The 19131-nt window shown below is 51.9% G+C and overlaps 1 protein-coding gene and 1 long non-coding RNA gene across 2 annotated transcripts in view; both read right to left on the reverse strand.

Moving 5' to 3' along the window:
- Nucleotides 1–1543: 1543 nt before the first annotated feature.
- On the reverse strand, nucleotides 1544–18153 carry LOC128570709 (uncharacterized). The gene is made up of 8 exons (XR_008375612.1): nucleotides 18080–18153; nucleotides 17563–17634; nucleotides 9727–11782; nucleotides 6653–6867; nucleotides 5555–5707; nucleotides 3539–4288; nucleotides 2880–3000; nucleotides 1544–2476 (listed from the first exon to the last, which is right to left on the reverse strand). It is a non-coding gene; the product is annotated as an uncharacterized LOC128570709 (long non-coding RNA).
- Nucleotides 18154–18701: 548 nt separating this feature from the next.
- Nucleotides 18702–19131, reverse strand: part of LOC128571155 (uncharacterized) — a 47864-nt gene continuing 47434 nt past the window's right edge. The window contains exon 4 of the mRNA XM_053570787.1: nucleotides 18702–18898. Within this exon, the coding sequence (XP_053426762.1) occupies nucleotides 18761–18898 (138 nt within the window). The 3' untranslated portion in view covers nucleotides 18702–18760. The remainder of the gene's footprint in view (nucleotides 18899–19131) is intronic.

Consider the following 19131-nt stretch of genomic DNA (forward strand, 5'->3'; position numbering starts at 1 on the left):
GACCATGGACTCTATAGAGGCACCATGCTGGACCCTCCCCACACCCCGAAGACTCTGACCGTTATTCCAGCCTGGGGCCAGGCTTTATATTTGTTATTACTGTTTTTCAATTTTAAGAAACTAACACATACACCCAAAAGTACACAAATTTTAAGTGTCTGCTCAATAAATAGTTACAAGTGGACATCCTGTGCACCGCCATCAGGATCAAGAAACAGATTAATCAAGTTCCCCAGTGTTTCCTCTTCCCACACCCTCCCCACAACCGCTGCCCCTCTCACTTCCCCAAAGTGAGTAGGATTCCCACCAGGATTCCCATCTCGCCTGCTCCTGAGCTTCACGTGAGCAGCATGCATGGACTCTTGGATTCTGTATTATTTTTGTGAGGCTCACTGAGTATAGAAGTTCTGTTTCCTTTTTCCAGTGTATGAATTCACCACAATTCACGTGGCCATACCACTGTTGAAGGTTGCTCTATGTAGGTTGCTTCCAATTTGGAGTTGTGACAAGTAGAGATGCTATGATCACCTTCATGCATGTTCTGGGGCCCTGTGTGTGCATTTCTATTGGGGGGATCTGGGAGTACAGCAGCTGGGTCTCAGGACAGGCATGTGTCCAGCTTTAACAGATTCTGCTACATGGTTTTCCAAAGTGGTTGTTCCCATTCCCACTCCTACCAACAACATATGAAGTTTCTATCACTCTCCATCTCTACCGACCCTTGGAATAGGCAACCTGTTCATTTTAGCCATTCCAGTGGGTATGGGACAGTATCTCAGCTTTTATTTCCCTGCTGACTGACAAACCATTTTGTGAACTGCTTGTTCAAGTCTGTGCCCCGTTTTCCCATGAGCTCTGCTTTGGCAATTTACTGCAAATATCTTCTGCTTTTTACTTGCCTCTCACCTGCTGACTTGTGTCTTTTGGTAAACAGAAACTCTTAATCTTAGAATAATGCAATTTGTTACTATTTTTCTTCATGGTTAATGCTCTTTTAACTATGGTTATTCTTCTGTGTTATCTTCCAGGAGGCAGAATTGATTTTTTTTTTTTTTTGGTATGGTGTGAGGTAGGGATCAAGCTTCCTCTTTTTCTCAGGTGACTATTCAACTGACCTAGCACCACGTGTTGCAAAGACTATCCATGCCCCTCTTCAACAGGGCCACCTCTGTCAAATATCAGTCCTATATCATACACCCGAATCTTCTGCTCTGTTTCTGGACTGTCTTAGATTCTAACGTGCAACCAGGGTTAAGAACCACAGATCCAGAACCTTGTGGTAACAAGTCTGAGATAGTCTAAATGCAAGTGTGTAGAGATACAATCAAGGGTTAGCAGAGGAAAACTAGATTAAATTTAGAGTATGGGAGGAGCAAGAGCAGAATTGTGAGCGGGTGGGAGAACCGGGTGGCAAAGCAGGGAAGCTCAGAGCAGCCCACCCTGGGCCACACCGTCCCTCTCTCCCCACCCCACAGAGTACACCACACCGCCCCTCTTCTCCCCCCACCCCCACAACAGAGTGCAGAGAAGGAAGGGCACAACATGAGAAGGAAGGCTTTCTGTTTGGGCCATCAGCTGAGTTTAAGGAAACCTGATCCCTTCTCCTGCAACCACATTTATTCCCAGGTTGCCATGGAACTTCCTAGAATTAATGGTTAAGTTTTAATTAAACATTGATTAGCCACTAATTAGTCTAATGATTAGTCTTGGGGAGGAGACGGGGCTGTTAAACCCTGCAAAGAAGAAGGGAGAAATCATGAAAGATTATGGCTTAGGTAGAAATGCTGTTTCTGCCTCCCTCAAAGGCAAATGTTTTCTATGATTTGGGTCCATTATAAATGATGCTTTCAATGTGAATTTTCCTAATCAGTTTGAGTCTGATGAACTCCCAGGTGACTGATGCAAGGAAGATCGAATCTATTCACCTTTCATCAGATTTCAGGCTCTTTTATTTTTTCTTTTTTGAGACAGAGTCTCACTTTATTGCCCTTAGTAGAGTGCTATGGCATCACAGTTCACAGTAACCTCCAACTCCTGGGCTTAGGCAATTCTCTTGCCTCAGCCTCCCAAGTAGCTGGGACTACAGGCACCCGCTACAACACCCAGCTATTTTTTGTTGCAGTTTGGTTGGAGCTGGGTTCGAACCCACCACCCTTGGTATATGGGGCCAGCCCCGACCCACTGAGCCATAGGCACTGCCCAGATTTTAGGCTCCTAATGCAGCTAAAGAGCTTCTTCCCACTTAGACAGGAATTAGTTTCTGTCTCCACAATGAAGTCACCTTGGCCTGAGGCTGCTCCTCTCCCAAGTCCCTTGTAAGGGGTCAGAACTTGCCAAGGACTTCTGAGATATGAGCATAACAGGGAGTCTCCCCCAGAAAATATTTCGCAGACAGCTGATGTCCCATGTCACCTGTTCCCCATTCTTCACCGCTCTGCCCACATCTGCCAAAATGATGATACAGTTTTAGTTTCATCTGAAAACAGATAGAATACCACTCATGTGTAACTTGCTCTCAATAAAGGGTGTGTTCAGCCTTCCCGACCCTCAGCAAGCAAGGTTGAGCCGCTGGGCATAGACACAGTCCACATCAGATTGCATGTGAAGTCTGCCTACTCAAAATTAATTATGCAGCAAATCTTGGGGTGGGGGTTATGTGATAATATCAGTTAATCATTTCCAAAGTATCTTTTGTAAGTTTGGATTTATATAGAATGATACGGAATTCTCTCATAGCCCAATCTTTATATTGAGCTTGGTAATATTGGTTAATCATTCCCAAAGTATCTTATATAAGTTTGGATTGACAAAGAATGATACAAAATTCTATTGTAGCCCAATCTTTATATTGAGCTTGGGAGAAAACAGAGACACAAAACCTGATATCCACAAAGGTGCAGGGTCAAGGAAAGATGCTGGCTCCTCGGGCAAGTGCATCTCGATGGGCAGAGTTGCAAGCTGGAAAAGCTCCAGCATTCGTCTTTGGCTCCACAAACACCCCTGCTAGTTGGAGAAAGCGCGGGGAAGACTCCAAAATGGTTGGGGATACTCACGCTTCGTTTTTTATAATTGTTGTAAAATACACACCACATAAAATGTACTGTCCTAACCATTTTTAAGTGTACAGTTCAGCAGCATTGGACACATCCACACTGCTGTGCAGACGGCACCGTGATCCACTCCCCAGGACCCCTCTCACCTTCCCAAACCCCATTTAACAATCCCCCAAGCCACCACAGTCCCCGCCCACCCGCATTCCAATCTCTGTCTGTGACTCTGACTCTGGGGACTGCCTCTGTGGAACCCCACGGGCTTTGCTCACCCGTGTCTGGAACCCCACGGGCTTCGCTCAACCATGTCTGGAACCCCACGGGCTTCCCTCACCCATGTCTGGAACCCCACGGCTTCGCTCACCCACATCTGGAACCCCACGGGCTTCGCTCAACCATGTCTGGAACCCCACAGGCTTCCCTCACCCGTGTCTGGAACCCCACGGGCTTCGCTCACCTGTGTGTGAAACCCCACAGGCTTCGCTCACCTGTGTGTGGAACCCCACGGGCTTCCCTCTTTAGTGTCTGGTTTATTTCACTCAGCCTCCCGTCCTCAGGGCTTATCCCTGCCATCAAGTGTGTCAGAGTTTCCTTCCTTTTTAAGCCTGAATAATATTCTATTTCCTAAGAAGACCACATTTTGTTAACCACCAAAATGAGGACACTCACCCTGCTCCATCCAGTGTTCAAATTCTGATACTTGAGCCTCAGGTGAACAAAGATCAGGTTATACAGGGCCCTGTGCCAGCCCCTTCTCCTCGGCTTTCTTTAAATAGGTGAGGAGAAGCAAGATTTGTCACAGCTCCTGCAATGCCATCAGGATGTTTATGTCCCCTTTATAGCCCTTCTATGTCTCTCACTTGTCATTTTCCAATAGCTTTTGCCAGAAGACCACAGGGGACATATTCCACATGAACTTTTATCATTGCACCCAAGATGCAGCTCCTTACAGTGAGGTCTGAAGAGGAGCAGAGACTCTGCAGCGTGGCTGGTGACACAGGCAAGTCCTCCTCTCTGTTAGGCTGCAGCTGGGCATCATGCTTCCAGCTCCAACAGGCCTTGGTGAGTCTTTATTTGAACACAGAGTGTTCACAGGCATGAAGAGAGGCTGCCCGGCCCGTGGACCCCACACGGAGTGGCGTACCAAGGCCGTGAATCCTCCTGAGGTTGGCAGTGTTATGCGTGATGCTTCCTACTTTCCACCCCAGATCTCAGGAATGGTGGCAAGAACAAGTTTTCTGCAGAATGGAGGAGGGGGGCTTTAGCAGAGCAGGGACAATGGCCTGAGCTGTCGCTGCTACTTTCTCTAAATTACATCTCCAGGAACTTCTGTCACTGTAGACTCACAGCCAAGGGCTGATAGATAACATATGCCAGGCCTGCAAGAGGCTCTTTACTGAAGGTGCCACATCAACCCCACAGTGGGTTCATTGTGCTCATTTAAGCCAGGAAAGCTGAGCACAGAGCTATCATGTCATATACACAAGGCCACATAGCTGGCCCCAGGGCCCTGTGGCAGAGAGAGCAAGCTGGCACCAAAGACTCAGGCTCCCTGGAACAGAGGTGCGTGTCCAGCAGGGACCGCACTTCCCACCCCTCCCCCCCTGCACACAGATGGGGCCAGATGTCTGGTTCTGACCATAGGAATGGGAATGAAAAGACATGGTATCACTTCCAGACTAAGGTGGACACATCCCCACCAGATTGTCCTCATGTCCTATCGTGGCCGCAAAGACCCCATCTTGAAAAAAGACAGCATCACAGATGCGAAGGACATGTGTGTAGGCCAAAGCGTGTGCAGCACGCGGAGTCAGCAGGGCGGGGCTGCTTCTCACAGCAGTTAGAAGGACTGAGTGACCCACAGCCACAGCTCCAGGGTGGCCAGTGGCCTGGATTGACTGACCAAGGCATCAGTTTTAAGGGGAAGTCCCCTGGCCTGGGCCGTTTTCCTGCCTGCTCAGGACAGATCGACTAATGCAAGACAACGCAGGGCACAGCACACATTCTGGCTGTGGAGGGGTCTGCTCAGCCCCACACGGCGGGGCAGCGAGCCCCAGTGAGGAGCTGGCATGTGCCCGGGGCTGCAGGTCACAGGGGAGTGACACAGCTTCTGGCCTTCAGATGCCAATGAGATAGAGGGGTCAGGGGGGCCATGCCCCAGGACACTAAGCCCAGCCCAGGCTCAGGAGATGTGTCCTGGACAAGGCAATTCCTTAGCCTGGCCATAAGGGGTACCCAAAAGTGGGCCATGTGGAGAAGGGAGGGGGGTCGTTCAGGCCAAGGGCACAGAATGAGCAACAGTGCAGAGGGGGCTCACAGAGGGGGCTCACAGAGGGGGCACACCAAGGAGGCTCACAGAGGGGACACATGGAGGCCAGCATGAGAACATCACAGGATCAGGCCCAGGGCAGGCAACAGGGACTGTCCAGGGCAACACAGAGGGACTCCTGGTCACAAGCAGGGAAGGGAGCTGAGCAGGTTCCCATCCTAAGCACCTGTGTTACCTCAGCACATCACAGAGCACAGGCTGAGGGGCCAAGGCTGGAGGCTGGGAAGCTATGAGGAGAGAGACCTCAAGCCCCCACTAGTTATATCCGGGTCCAAAAGCAGCAGATCCTTTAGAGTCGGCAGTGGGCACAGACCCACCAGCAGATGCCCTAAGGAAAAAAGAAAGAGAGAGAGAAATCAGGTCAGATTTGAGACTTAGCTTCAAAACGTCAATGTGACAGCATTATTATAAACCATCACCTGTCACCTGAGACACAGAAATTAAGGGGATTTCAAAATCCATCTTCCTCTTAAAAAGAAACCCCAGCGGAGGCCTAGGACAGCCTGCCACAGGATGCAATGGCCAATTACTCCTATTTTGCATGAGAGAGAAAGCAGCAGCCATCGTTGTTGTGGAGACAGCTAAGAAATCACTAAATTTCCCCCCTCCTGGCAGCCTGAAGAGGAAGGATACCATGTGTGGAAGGAGTACATGAACAGAGGGGAGCAACTGACTGAGGAGGAGCACCTGGGCAGGGAGGAAGTACCTGGGCAGGAAGGAGCATCTGGACAGGGAGGAGCATCTGGGCAGGAAGGAGCACTTGGGCAGGGAGGAGCAACTGTGTGGAAGGAGTACCTGAACAGAGGGGAGCAACCCAACAAAAAAGAGCACCTAGGCAGGGAGGGAGTACCTGGGCAGGAAGGAGCATCTATCTGGGCAGGGAAGAAGTATCTGAGCAGGGAGGAATACCTGGGCAGGGAGGAGCATCTGAGCTGAGAGGAGCACCTGAGCAGGGAGGAGCATCTGGGCAGGGAGGAAGTATCTGAGTGGGGAGGAGCAGCAGTGGGTTCCAGCAGCTTGCAGCTGTGCTATCCAGCACGCGCACACACCAGCCTCTGGACTCGCTCACCCCACCTCCTCCTGAGCCCACACGCTCTCTTCTGCTGACTTGGCAATGCCTTGAGACAGATCCTCCCTCCCCAGAGCTGCTTTTCTCCTGCTCTGTCGCTGAGACAGCTGCTGCCATTTTGAAGATGTCCCATCATCTTAAGCCAGGCCCCTGAGCCTCGGGAAGCTCATTTCCTGACGTGCAAGACAATGGCCCCTGACCCACCTGGATTTGGCACGGGGCAGCTTTCCAGCCAAGCAGCTCCTTCCCAGCCGCAGAGGACCCCAGGAAGACCAGTCGTCATTCCTGAGGGGAACTTTCAAGGGCAAAGGCAGGACCAGGTCTCTGAATTCAGGTTCAGATGGGTTCAGGAGGGCTGGGGAAGCCCAGATGACATCTGCTGGCTGCATGGATGTCCTTCTGAGGCCACAGGCAGGTCCCTAGAAGGTGGAAATGGGCTGGACCATTCTTAGCCAGCATGCAACATCACTCCCATATGCTTTCCTCTGATGGTCACAACGAGTGCTTGTGACCTGTAGGTGCAAAAGTCAGTGGACAGGCCAGGCTCCAGGGAGGAAACCTCACTGCCAGGAAGGCCACAGAGCAGCAGCAAGCTCAGGATCTCAGGAATGAAGGGGCCCCTCGCTGGAGACACACAGAGGCTTCCTGGAGGTGACATTTGAATAGGGTTCTGAAGGACGTGCAGAATTTCAGAGAAAATGCCCAGGCATGTGTCCCACCTGGAGGCACTGGCCCAAGGTAGTTCAGGGTAGAGAAGTTCAGATGGTGACAAGACACAAATGGGGCTGGGGAGTCACATAGGGGCTCTGTCAGAAATTCCTTCAGTCATTCAATAAACATTTATTGTCTGCTCAGGAGGGAGCTTGAGGCACTGAATCGATTTGGTGCAGTGGCAAGGCCCAGTAGTGAGCAGAGTTCAGAGCACCAGGGGACTGAACATGGAAGGCCGATTGCACAGAGCCCTCCACAGGGCAGCTGCTGGACACTTGGGGAGATGCAGTCAGACGGGGCCGTGGGAGGAAGAGGATGGCTCTGTCTCCTATCTGGTGGGTCACCAGGAGGGAATTCATACCCTGCCCCCACGCAAGGCCTGCGTGCTCAGAGCAACCGGAGAAACAGGTTATAGTGGCGAGGGCCCCTGGAGCCCAGCTGGTGATTAATCCTGCCCGACTTACATCTGCTGGGTTCCAGGGATCCGGGCTGGGGCCGGCCCTTGCTCATCACCCGCCTATCTTTGAGGTGCTGCCTGCAGCCAGAGGAGTGGATATTCCCGTTGGCTGGAAGGGCTGCCTGCGTGCTGGACTCCCCAGCCTGGACCCTGGGCTCTGGCTGTCTGCCTCCAGCTCCCTCCGCAGCCCCTCAAGGGTCTGCCAGGGCACCAATCGCTGTGCAGATGGGGGAAACCAACAGAGTTCATTCACTGAGGAAGTCAGCTGTCCTCCATCCCTGAGACGGCTCGGTGGCAGACCCCCCTTGCAGTGGCCTCCCACTCTGCATAGGCCCCAGGGAAAGTGTGCTCCTCCCGGCGGGCTTGAATGTTAAGGATAAGGAGGCAGCTGTCCCTGTCACCAGAATGCATTTAAGGGTTTTAATCTCTTCATGGGGGAGAGAAGGCCACCCCCAGATGCAGTCTGAAGCTCAGCACAGCCTCAGAAGGAAGCAGCCTCCTTCCTGGGAGAAGGCAACAGTGGGGGCTCACCACTGACAGCCATCTCTGCAAATTGAAAATCTCTGGGAGGTTCCTGAGTCACAAATCAATGGTGATGAGGACTGAAGCCAGAGCTGTGATGACCAAGGATCGTCCAGGGCAGCCCAGCCAGGCAAGCGCCCAGCCCCAGCCACTCAGCACCCAGCCTGCTGAAGAGCCACAGACACCCCAGCCTGGCAGGAACCATTCAGTCCCTGAAACTCCAGGACATACAGGCTTGTCTGCACACATGCATATAAACATGTACACACACGTGCGCGCACACACGCACACCATTATCCTGTTGCACTGAAATTTATCAGCAATGGGAGAGTCGAGGCCCTTGCCCAGAGCTTCCAGGCTTTCTACAAAGTGGTCCTCTGCAGACTCTTCTATGCCCCTTCCCTGCACAGAGGAGCAGCCGGGCCCTCTGAAAGCTGATTTATTTTGGGAGTTGGAGCAGTTGGCTCTGGGAGGTCCTCTTGGCAGGGAAGGGGGAGAGAAAGCTGTTTCTCCCTCCCACTCCCTGCCGCAGGCTTGCAGCTGCCCCTGCGGGTTTGCTGGCCCTCTTGGCCCCCCAGGAGGGAGTGGAGCGTGCACTCTCGGGGTACAGAGGACGACTGGGGCCCAGTCCACACCCACAGCTCCCTTCTCCCAACATGAAGCCCCTTGGGACTGAAGCAGACGGTGGCAATGATAAAAATAGAAAATGGCAAGTCCTGGGGAGGAGGCAGGGAAAGGAGACTGGTGCAGCCACTGTGGGCAGGGTCTGGTGGTGGGACGTACAATCACTGGCAACCCAGCAACTCCACTCCCAGAGAGACACTGGTATTCAAATTAAACCTCAGACCGCATGTTCACGGCAGCAGTGACCACAATACCTGAAAGACAAAAACAACCCAAATGTCTGCCAGCAGATGAATGTGCCCCACGATGGGGTAGGACTGGGCCATGTAATAGAAAGACGCTACGACACAGATGGACCTTGGACACATCGTGCTCGTTGAGAGAATTTGACGTGTAAGGCCCTGTACTGCGTGACTATAAGTGACGTATCTGAAGCAGAGTAATTCATGGGGACAAGAGGCCAATAGGTAAGAGCCAGGAGCCAGGGGTAGGGGGAGTGACCACTGGCAGGCATGGGGTTTCCTTTGGGGTGATTGAAGGCTTGCAGTTAGACAAGCCTGTGGGTCTCACATCGCAATGAGAATGGACTAAGAGCCACTGAGTCGTTCACTTCAAAGTGGTTAACGTTGTTATGTGAGTTTCACCTCATAAAAAACCCATCTGTATCTCCAACTTAAATACATCTTTCTGATAGCGCCTATTAAAATTATACTGCAATAGTTTTATTATTATGAAAATAAACTGTGCTCAGATGGAAAAATAAAGCAAACTTCTGCCAGGCTGGATCCTTGCAGAGGCCGGGGTCACAGACCAAGTGAAGGCAGTCCTGGGGGACAGCCAGTCGCACAGTCGCAGGGATAGGGCTTTGCTTGGCACCCAGCCACCCTCCCAGCATCTCAGAATGACTTTTGGCTGTTTGGCCCCCACAGCCTATATAAGAGATGAGGAGGCGTCTGCCCGGTACCTGAGAGCGCAGCTTGGAGACGCTCTCCTGGGGTCTTCAGCCAGGAGTGCTGGCAGCCTCAGGTGTGGTTTCAGAGGGCAGGGCTCCCTGGAGAAGTGGAGGCAGGGAGAGGACCCCTGTGGAGTGAGGAAGGCTGAACAAAGTCTCGGCCTCAACAGGAGGCCAGCCTCAGCCTAGTCCCATAGGACACCCACAACAAACTGCCCTCAAGGCCAGCCCTTTGCCGGGTCACTGACTGGTCAACCAGGTGGGCAGTTCTCCATAGCAGGGGTGTTGGCAGAGCAGGGGAAGGGGCATCCACAGCCATTCCCTCCTCCTCTTGTCCAAAGGCATGGAAAACTGGAGCACCGACTGAGCGTTTGGCAAAATTCTCTCACCAGCCCAGCTCTGCCCGGGCCCTTCTGGGTAGCCCTTCCTCGGAACCTATGAACTGATAACAGCTACCAGCACCTCCAGGCTGTGATGGTTACAGATTCACAGTGCGAATAACAACAGTAATGACTATTTAAAAAGGCAGCCAGTCCAGGCCGTGCTGCTTTCTTATTTTGCCTTAAGTGCAATTGATCCTATAGCTAAGAGTTAACTAGAAAGAGGAAACGACACTGTTCTTTTTCTCCTTCTAATTGGGTCTTGCCCCCACCTAGTGGCATGAGCTTGGCGAGAGTGTTGGTCAGCCCCCTGGCACTGCCATGCCGGGAACGGCCGCTGTGAGCAGCTGCCCCTGACTCCCACTTCAGCAAACGTCTGCCTGGAGTGTGCACTCCCCGCGCAGTGACTGCACACACGACAGAGCCCAGCGCCACAGAAACCCAACCACCAAAACAACAAGGCCCAACGCCGGGCCCCGAGGGGTCCTGCAGCAGAAGGCCGGGCGGCCTGGCGGCCTGGGAGTGCTGGCAGATGGGCACTTGTTCAGGCCCCAGGGGCAGACAGAAGGTTCCAGAGAGGTCCTCCTGTGCTGCCCTCCCGGCTGTGCCTGCTTGCTCGCAGCTAATGAGCCCTAATTAGCATATTGATTGGGATGTGTGTTGTTCATATTTGGAGCCTTTTTGCTGTGTTGGTTGTTGCTTTTGTGGGATGAATGAGGCTCAAGGCTCAGGAAACCTGTCAGGGAAGAAGCTGCTTCCTCTCCTCCCCACTGGCCTTTTCCTTGGTGATCGATGCCATTTAGGCAGGGTGGGCCTCCTCCCTCTAGCCTTTTGCCCTCCACTGGCCACTGACTGTAAAAACTTGCCCCGGCCATGATCCAAGTGTGTCCCAGTCACTCCCCTACCCACTGGGGCTCCATAGGCCAGGTCCAAGAGTCTCAAGTCCTTCTGCTTTCCTCCAGGCTGTAACCCTGACCCCGGCACCGCTGGGAAGAAGGGCTCTGGGGTTGCCCAGGAGGAGCCACAGAAAAGCTCAGAGCTGGAACTGCTCAGAATATCCCTCAGGGAGTCAAATGCTGCCTTGACCATCCCAAGGGCTGGAGTAGGAGCAGTGGGCACCTGTAGTCACCTCTGAGAGGATGTGTGCCTCCTGGGTACCATGGCAAATTGGGAGCCAGCCCAGATGAGGTCGGTGGCGAGAGGAAGAGGCTCACACCCCACAGTAGGGCATCTCCTCTGAAACCACCACGGTTCTCGAGGCCTGGTCCGGAAGAGTCTCCTAGCCTCTGTGCCCTGAACTCGGGCTGGAGCCATGTCTGCCCACCTGCACCCACACTCAGAGATCTCGTTCTCTCGTTTCTGCACCTCTGCACACCCACTGCCCCTGCCACTTCCCAAGGGTTCCCAGCCCCCACATCATTTCCTAAGACCCCTCAGACCCCATCTCAGTCAGCTTCTGTGGATTTAACAATGCGTAGGGACCTTCCACAGTGCTGGGGGGAGGGGAGGGAAGTAGGCAGCCAGCCTCAGCTCTGCGGGGAGAAGCTTGGCTCAGCCAACGTGCTGTGTGAGCTTGTCCTGTGGCCTCGTCAAGATCGCAAGCTCCTGCAGCTGGGCCTCCCGTGGGCTCGTTTGTCCTGCACCACCGCAGCATGGCTCCCAGCACACAGTGGGGCTCAGCACACATTCTGTAAATAAGCAAATGAATGAAGTTGTGCCTTTGAATCCAAGAAAAAACCCTGCCATTTGCCATTCAGCTTTCTGTCCTTAGAACTGGCTTTGCATCTCATCTGACAGCTGAACAAGGAAGGCACCTCCCCCACAGGCTGGGCAGGTCCAGAGGTGCCCCGAGGCGGAGATAAAAGGACAGAGTCTTCCTCTGCCCTGCCCGGGCCTTGGAGAGACGCTCCTGCCCTGTTGCTATTGCAGCTCTGCGCCTCTTGCAGGCTAGGCACTGCCAATGTGTCTACCCGGAGCTGGCCCACACTCTCTGGAAAGGGACAAATGATCAAAATTTCAAAGTCCTGGTAGAGACCCGGGAATAGGACAGCCCAGGAGCTCTCCTGCTGGGAATGATATCTTCATTTCTCCCCGCAAAGTGACACACACATAGTGTGAACGGACAGCTGCAGGGGCCAGCTCAGGGCCAAGTGGTACTCTCAGGCCAACTGGACAGTGCAGGGGCCAGCCACATCTGGAGGCACAGCACAGCCTGTGCTGCCTTCAACCCCATCTCCTGGCCCGAGAGGGACGCTCATTTCTACAAATGGACAGAGACTGTGGAGCTGGGGAGGGTGACTCCAGAGAAGACCAAAGGCCCAGCAGCAGCCAAGACACTAAAGAAGCACACTGCGGGGGCTGCCCTTCCCACCCTTAAAGCTTGTTATAAAAACACTGAAGAAGGTGTCAGTGAGCAGCACAGGACTGGCGGAGAGACCGTGGGCAGACCAGAACTGGAGGGGCCCCACAAGCTGACGGGAACTTGGTCCTGACAGAGGCCCCTGCAGGGCACAGCCTTGAACCCCTGCGAAAGTAAAATTGAGGGTGGCGCCTGTGGCTCAAGGAGTAGGGCGCCGGTCCCATATGCCGGAGGTGGCGGGTTCAAACCCAGCCCCGGCCAAAAACCACAAAAAAAAAAAAAAAAAAGAAAAGAAAGTAAAATCGAACCCCTTCCCCATCCGAAGTGTGAGAGTTTTCAAAGAAAGTGTAAAAAGAAAAGATTTATGATCTTATAGTGGGTAAGAAGGGCTTTATTTTTAAGAAAAACATACAAACCATAAAAGAAATAATTAAAATGTAACTATAATAAATTCTTAAATTGTTTAAAAAAAAAAAAAAACCCATGGAGTGGAAAAACAAGCCAAAAACAGAGACATTTGCAACATGAGTAACTAACAAAGTTTCTACCCAGAATTCATCTAGGACTTGTAAAAATCAATGTTAACAAAACACATATAGGAAAATCAACAAAAGACAGAAAAGGGATGGCGCCTATGGCTCAAAGAGGTAGGGTGCCAGCCCCATATGCTGGAGGTGGCAGGTTCAAACCCAGCCCTGGCCAAAAACTGCAAAAAATAAATAAAGTTGAACAGTATAACTAGTATGCTATAAAAAAAAAAGAGAGAGAGAGAGAGAAAAGAAGGCATTTCATAAAAGGAAAGGTGAACGACCTCTCAAAACGTAAAGTTGCATTCGCCCCCCCTTAGAGCCACCTTCATGGACGCCAGATGGCCAAAAACTATGACATGGGACAGAGAGTAGTGTTGGTGAGGGTGAGGAACAAGCATCCCTCAGACGAGACCCCGGACCCTCAAATCCCACCTCCACTTTGAAACTGTTTGGCTTCACCTCATAAGCTAACAGGCGCCTCCCTGAGGCCCAGCCATTTCTCACCCATGAGCACCAGGAAAGGTGGATGTTCATAGCATTTCTGCTTGAAATAGTTAAAAACATGCCCACCAGCCAGGGGCGGAGGGCCATTGTGCGTTCAGATGCTGGAACCCGACGGGGCACTCAAACAGTGGCCTCAGCCACACTTGTATGCACAAATCTGAGAAATGAAGTGAAGTTTAAAAAAATATGCCAGGATGCTGAAGCCTCCCTCACTCAGTGGAGTTCTGCCCAGATAAAGTTTGGAAATGGGCAAATAAGAAACATGCTCTTTAGAGACAGAGACACGGGAGTTAAAACTATTAACTATGAAGAAAAGAAGGAAAATGAAAACCTCAAAACTCAGAACAGTGGTCCCATGGCGAGGGGAGGGGAGGGGGTCAGGACAGGAAATGAACCCAAGGCCAGGCCAACCATCTGTGCCTCGGGGCCAGCGGTGGGCAGGCCTGGGCCCATCCGCTTATTTATTATTTACACCTAAATGTATCTGCATATTTCATAATGCAAGAAAAGGGCAGAGATGAAGGTGAGAAGCTAATGCTGCAGGACAGACGGGGCTGAGGGAGGGGCCGGCGGGTGGGGATCGGCTGCCGCAGACTCGCTCCAGCCTCCACCAGCTGTTGGGAGATGTGTCCCCCCCACCCAGTCCCATGTGACACTCTGTCCTCACTCCACAGAGGTGACTGGTCGCAGTCTAACACCTGGGACATTAGCATCCCTGGCTATGAAGGGACAAAGTGCCCATCCCCCACCCAGGGGGCTTAACAATTGGAGTGGGCTTGTCCCCCCACCACTGAACTGGGCTGGGCGGGACCTTGGATCCAGCTACTTATAGGAAATGTCCCCCACCTTGGCTGGCAACCCAGGGGGCCCTGGCTACCTCTTCCTTATGCAGCCACCTTCTTCCTTACTGCTCAGCCTCACTCCAACTTAACATACAGCTTGTTGGGGGTGGCTCCTGGCTGTCCAGACACTCTGCTTGTACCTACTGGGGAAGAAGGAGCAGCCCCCAGGTCCTCAGAGGGACAAGCCCTTCTCTCCCCTGGTGCACCTCCCTGCCCTGCCTCTGTCCAGGTAGGAGAGGGCCACTCAGAACTGCCCACTTCTCTAGCACCCTCTCACCTGCCCCAGGAAGAACACTGGGGCACTGCAAAGGCACAAGCCCAGGGCAGTCACCCTCGGGCCAAGATTCCCTTCCCTGCTACTGGGCAGACTGCCCTGAGATTCCTGAAAGGCATTTTGCAGGGTCCTCAAAGTGGCCCTAAGAGCTCGAGCCATCTCCCTCCTGGGAGATAACTCACCCTCGGGTGGGCTTCCCGCCCTAGCAATGGGTGGCACAGGACTGTCAGGTTCTGCTGCCCTAGGCCTGGGCTGACCCTCCTGAGCCCTCGATTCAAGAAAGGGGGAGGCAGAACAGCCCCAGGCTGTCAACTCTCCTGCTGTAGCCCAGACCCCTGTGGCCCTAATGTGACTCCATACCAGCCTGCAAAGCCACACACTACAAGGAGCACACAGGAGTCCAGCACCCTCACCCAAGATGAGGACAAAGAACCTGACAACCAGTCGTGTGGTGTGAGATCACAAGCCCGGTTCCCCACAGCATAACACACACCGAGTTCTACCAAACGCTGGAGCAGAAAGAAGCCCCAGATGGAGGGACAGGGTGCTGCCTGCCTGTGCCTGGATTGGCAGCCTTCAAATGAGGAACCCAGGGTATGAGTTTGTGTGTGTCTCCGTGGACTACTGATGACAACAGGATGTGTAAAATCTTAGGGCGGCGTGAATTTTACTCTCTGTAAGTCACACTTCAAGAAATCTAAGCAAAGCTGCTTAAGGACAATGATACGGGGACAATCCATCCACTCTCCGTCTCCTTTGGCAGACACTGTTTCTGCCAAGACCGGTGGCACCACCTGTGGTCAGTGGTCATCTCTGCATAGTGTCCACAGATGGTGGGGCCCTGAAACGCCAGTGGACATGCAGAGCCCACCTCACCAGGCCGGAGCAGCTAGGGGAGACTTACTGGAGGAGGCGGGGTGTGGAGACTGTGCAGGTGTCCACTGGGTAGAAAGGGATGAAGAGGCTGTGTAAGCCAAGGACAATGCAGCCCAAAGTCACAGTGACCAGACCAAAAGGGACCACAGAGCAGGGACAGCCCGGTCAGCGGTGCTGAGGATTCTGGGATTGACTGCACAGGGGACATGGGGGAGCTGTGAGCAGGACAGCACCACGAGTGAGGCTGTGATTGGAAAACACTAAGGATGGCAGGGACAAAGCAGGGACATGACTGGAGATATGGGGACCAGGTTGGGCCTGGGAGAAGGCACAAGAGCCGTGGAGCCCCTGGACGTGGTGGAGAGTGAGGAGGGGGGCTTGGAAGGGTGGGAGCATTCTCGCGGCAGGACAGGAAGGATAAAGTGGGGGCAGAGTTATCTGGGGAGCACAGGGACATGAGTATGGGCACCGCCACCATAGCATCAGGCAGGCAGAGGGTGGGAGCCTGAGCCCAGGGAGCTGGCCAGGCAGGACAGGGAGGTGAGGAAGCCACAGAGGAAGCAGTTTGAGAAACATCAAGTGCTACGCAGGTGCTGGACAAAGTGAGACCCAAAGGTGGCAAGTGGTAGCCAGGTCACAGGGGACCAGGCACAGAAACTTCAGAAGAACAAAGGGCTGGGAGTCAGGCCGCGCCATGTGCCTGGAATATCTCGCTTGAAATGCTCCCTGGAGATAGAAGCATGGAGGTGTTTGCACTATTGTGCCCATGGGGGAAGGCGGCTCCCTGTCCCTAGGTTCACCCATGGCCTAGGAATCCCTTTGGCAGGGGATTAAGACCAGTCCTTATGCCAGAGGTTCTCAAAGTGTGTCCTGGGGACCCCAAGGATCCCTGAGAACCATTCAAGGGTTCCTCAAAGGCAAAACTTTTTTTTGAGACAGTCTCATTTTGTCACCCTTGGTAGAGTGCTGTGGCATCACAGCTCACAGCAACCTCAAACTCTTGGGCTCAAGCAATTCTCTTGCCTCACCCTCCCAAGTAGCTGGGACTACAGGCGCCTGGCTATTTTTTTTTTTTTTTTTTTTTAGAGACGAGGTCTCTCTCTGGCTCAGGCTGGTCTCGAACCTGTTATATCAGGCAATCCACATGCCTTGGCCTTCCAGAGTACAAGGATTACAGGCAAGAGCCACCACGCCTGGTCAAAGACAAAGCTACTAAATATATATTTTAATACTAGGAAATTATTTGCCTATTACACTGATTATCAGATTCTCATGTTGATGGTGTAAAAGCAACAGCAGGTGAACTGCTGGCCCTTAGTGTGAATCAGGCTATGCCATCAAACTCCATGAGTCACTGTGTTCATCACCACACATTTAAATGTCACTTTTAAATGTCCTTCCTAGAGCATTAAAATTTATGGATTTTACTAAATCTTGGTTGTGAGTATTGGGCAGCTGCTTTCCACTGTGTAATGGCTATCTCCAGGTCCACATGCATGATCGAGTTGCCAGCTAAACTAGCTGCTCTTCTCACGTACCCACTCCAGTTGCCAGCTAAACTAACCACTCTTCTCTTGTGATACCACTTCCATTGCCAGCTAAACTAGCTGATCTTCTCATGTGAAACCACTTTTTGAGGGAATAACCAGAAAACAAATTGTGGTTATTCAAACTTGGGTATTTGGGAGAAGTTTGCTCAAAAATGAAAAAGTGATCCTGTCATTCCAAGAAAAACAAATGATAGTGTTTGTTATCAGTGATAAAAATCCACTCTTTCAAGAGAAAATTAGAAATTGTATCCACCACAGATATGACATTCTCCCCATAGGTCATCCTCCCCTATGACATCCTCCCCATAGGTCAAGACTTCTCTGATGAAAGCAAAGGTGATATTAACAAATAATGCCTTTTGATATTTTTCAAACAAAAATAAGTTTTTGATATTAGAGTACATTCTTTTTTTCCAGATGACCAGTGCATACTTATATAAATCATGCGAGTAAAAGATTCATCAAAGAGTAAGATAAGCCAATGGAGCAAAAACCTTCATTAATATGCTTTCAATGTCCACATTGCAACTCACCTTCAAGAGACCACTACTTAGTACATGCCGGGGAGGAGCAGCCCCAAATACCCAGACTGAACGCAGGAGCATCTGTGAGCATCAAGACATCTTCTATTAAGCCAGACATTAAAGAAATTTGCACAAATATTAAACAATGTCACTCTTCTCACAAAATTTTTTGGCTTTGGATTTTTCACTTGGAAAATATATTTTATAAGTCTTTATGCTAACGTAATGACACTATGGTTTTCTTAATGGTTTAGTAAGAAATATTTTCCAAATGCCTCAATTTAATTTCAGATATGGTAAATATCTAAAGATGAAACCCACATAAAGTTCTTTGGGGTCTTCAATAATTTCTAAGAGAGTAAAAGGGTCCTGACACCAAATGCTGTGAGGATGGCCTTCAGCATGTGAATTCTCTCTCTGTGCCTCTTGTGCCACCAGTCAGCCTCTGATTATCCTCTAACTGTAGTCCCATAGGAAGATATTTAGCCTTTGTCCCCACTTCGTGGTAGGGAGCTCCTGGACCTACCTGAGTGACAGGGATGGGACAAGTATCTCTTGTTCCAATGAGGCAACTCTTGGCAGCCCCAGGTAGCTGGTGGGCAGAAAGACCACACTTTAATTAGGGAGTTGGGAAGTTTAGGTTCCTTTCCCCTTGACCTTGGGGAGGGACAGGAATTGGAGATTAATTAATCAGCCACAGACAATGGCTCATGCCTACATAATGAAGCCTCCACAGAAATCCCCAAACACCAGGCTTTGGGGAGCTTCCATCTACAAACACACACATACCCCTCCACCAGGAGGAAGCTCTTGCTCAAGGCCCTTCCAGACCCCACCCTGTGTGCTCTTCATGTAGCTGCCATTTATGTTCTTTGTAAGAAATGGGTAAAAGTACCTGCCTGAGACCTCCAAGCTGTTCTAGTAAATTCTCAAACCTGAGAAGGAGGGTGCAGGACTAACTTACAGCCAGGAGACCAGAGTACAGGCGGCCTAAGGCTTATAATTGGTGTCTGGAGTGGGGCGGCCTTATGAACTGAAGCCTTACCTAAGGGACCCCGGGAGCCATCAGTAGTGAGTTGAACTGAAGGATCCCCAGGAGATGTCGGGAGAGTTGGGGAGGCTCCCTCTGCAGAAGTGGCCCTGTCAAAGTGACGTTTTCCTTTTTTGGTTCATTCTTCAAAGCTGGCATCTGGGGCTGGACCTGGGGCTAGTAGGCTGGAGTTTCCAGTCTGGGGCTGATGAAGGAGAAGCCAGGGCAGAGAAGGAAGGCGAGGAAGCCCAGCCCCCCAGGGAATCCAGCAGGCTCAGCTGTCTTTGGTTGTCTAACGTTCCCAGAAGAAAGCAGCTGGCAAGGAGAGGGAGGGGAGTGGTGAGGAGGGGAGGCCATGGCAGAGTCCTGCAGCCCCCAGAGCTGCTCTTGGGCCAAGGCCCTGCCATTTCCCCTCTGCCAGATGCGCTCAAGGAGCTTCATATTCCCAACACCTGAACCAGGTCCCCCCCACCTTTTGAGAACTCTGAGTGTAGACCCTCAAATTCAAATGTCACCACAGGCACACACACGTGCGTGTGCACATCTAA

The sequence above is a fragment of the Nycticebus coucang genome, chromosome 18 (genome assembly GCF_027406575.1).
Source record: "Nycticebus coucang isolate mNycCou1 chromosome 18, mNycCou1.pri, whole genome shotgun sequence".
In the NCBI taxonomy this organism is placed as follows: domain Eukaryota; kingdom Metazoa; phylum Chordata; class Mammalia; order Primates; family Lorisidae; genus Nycticebus; species Nycticebus coucang.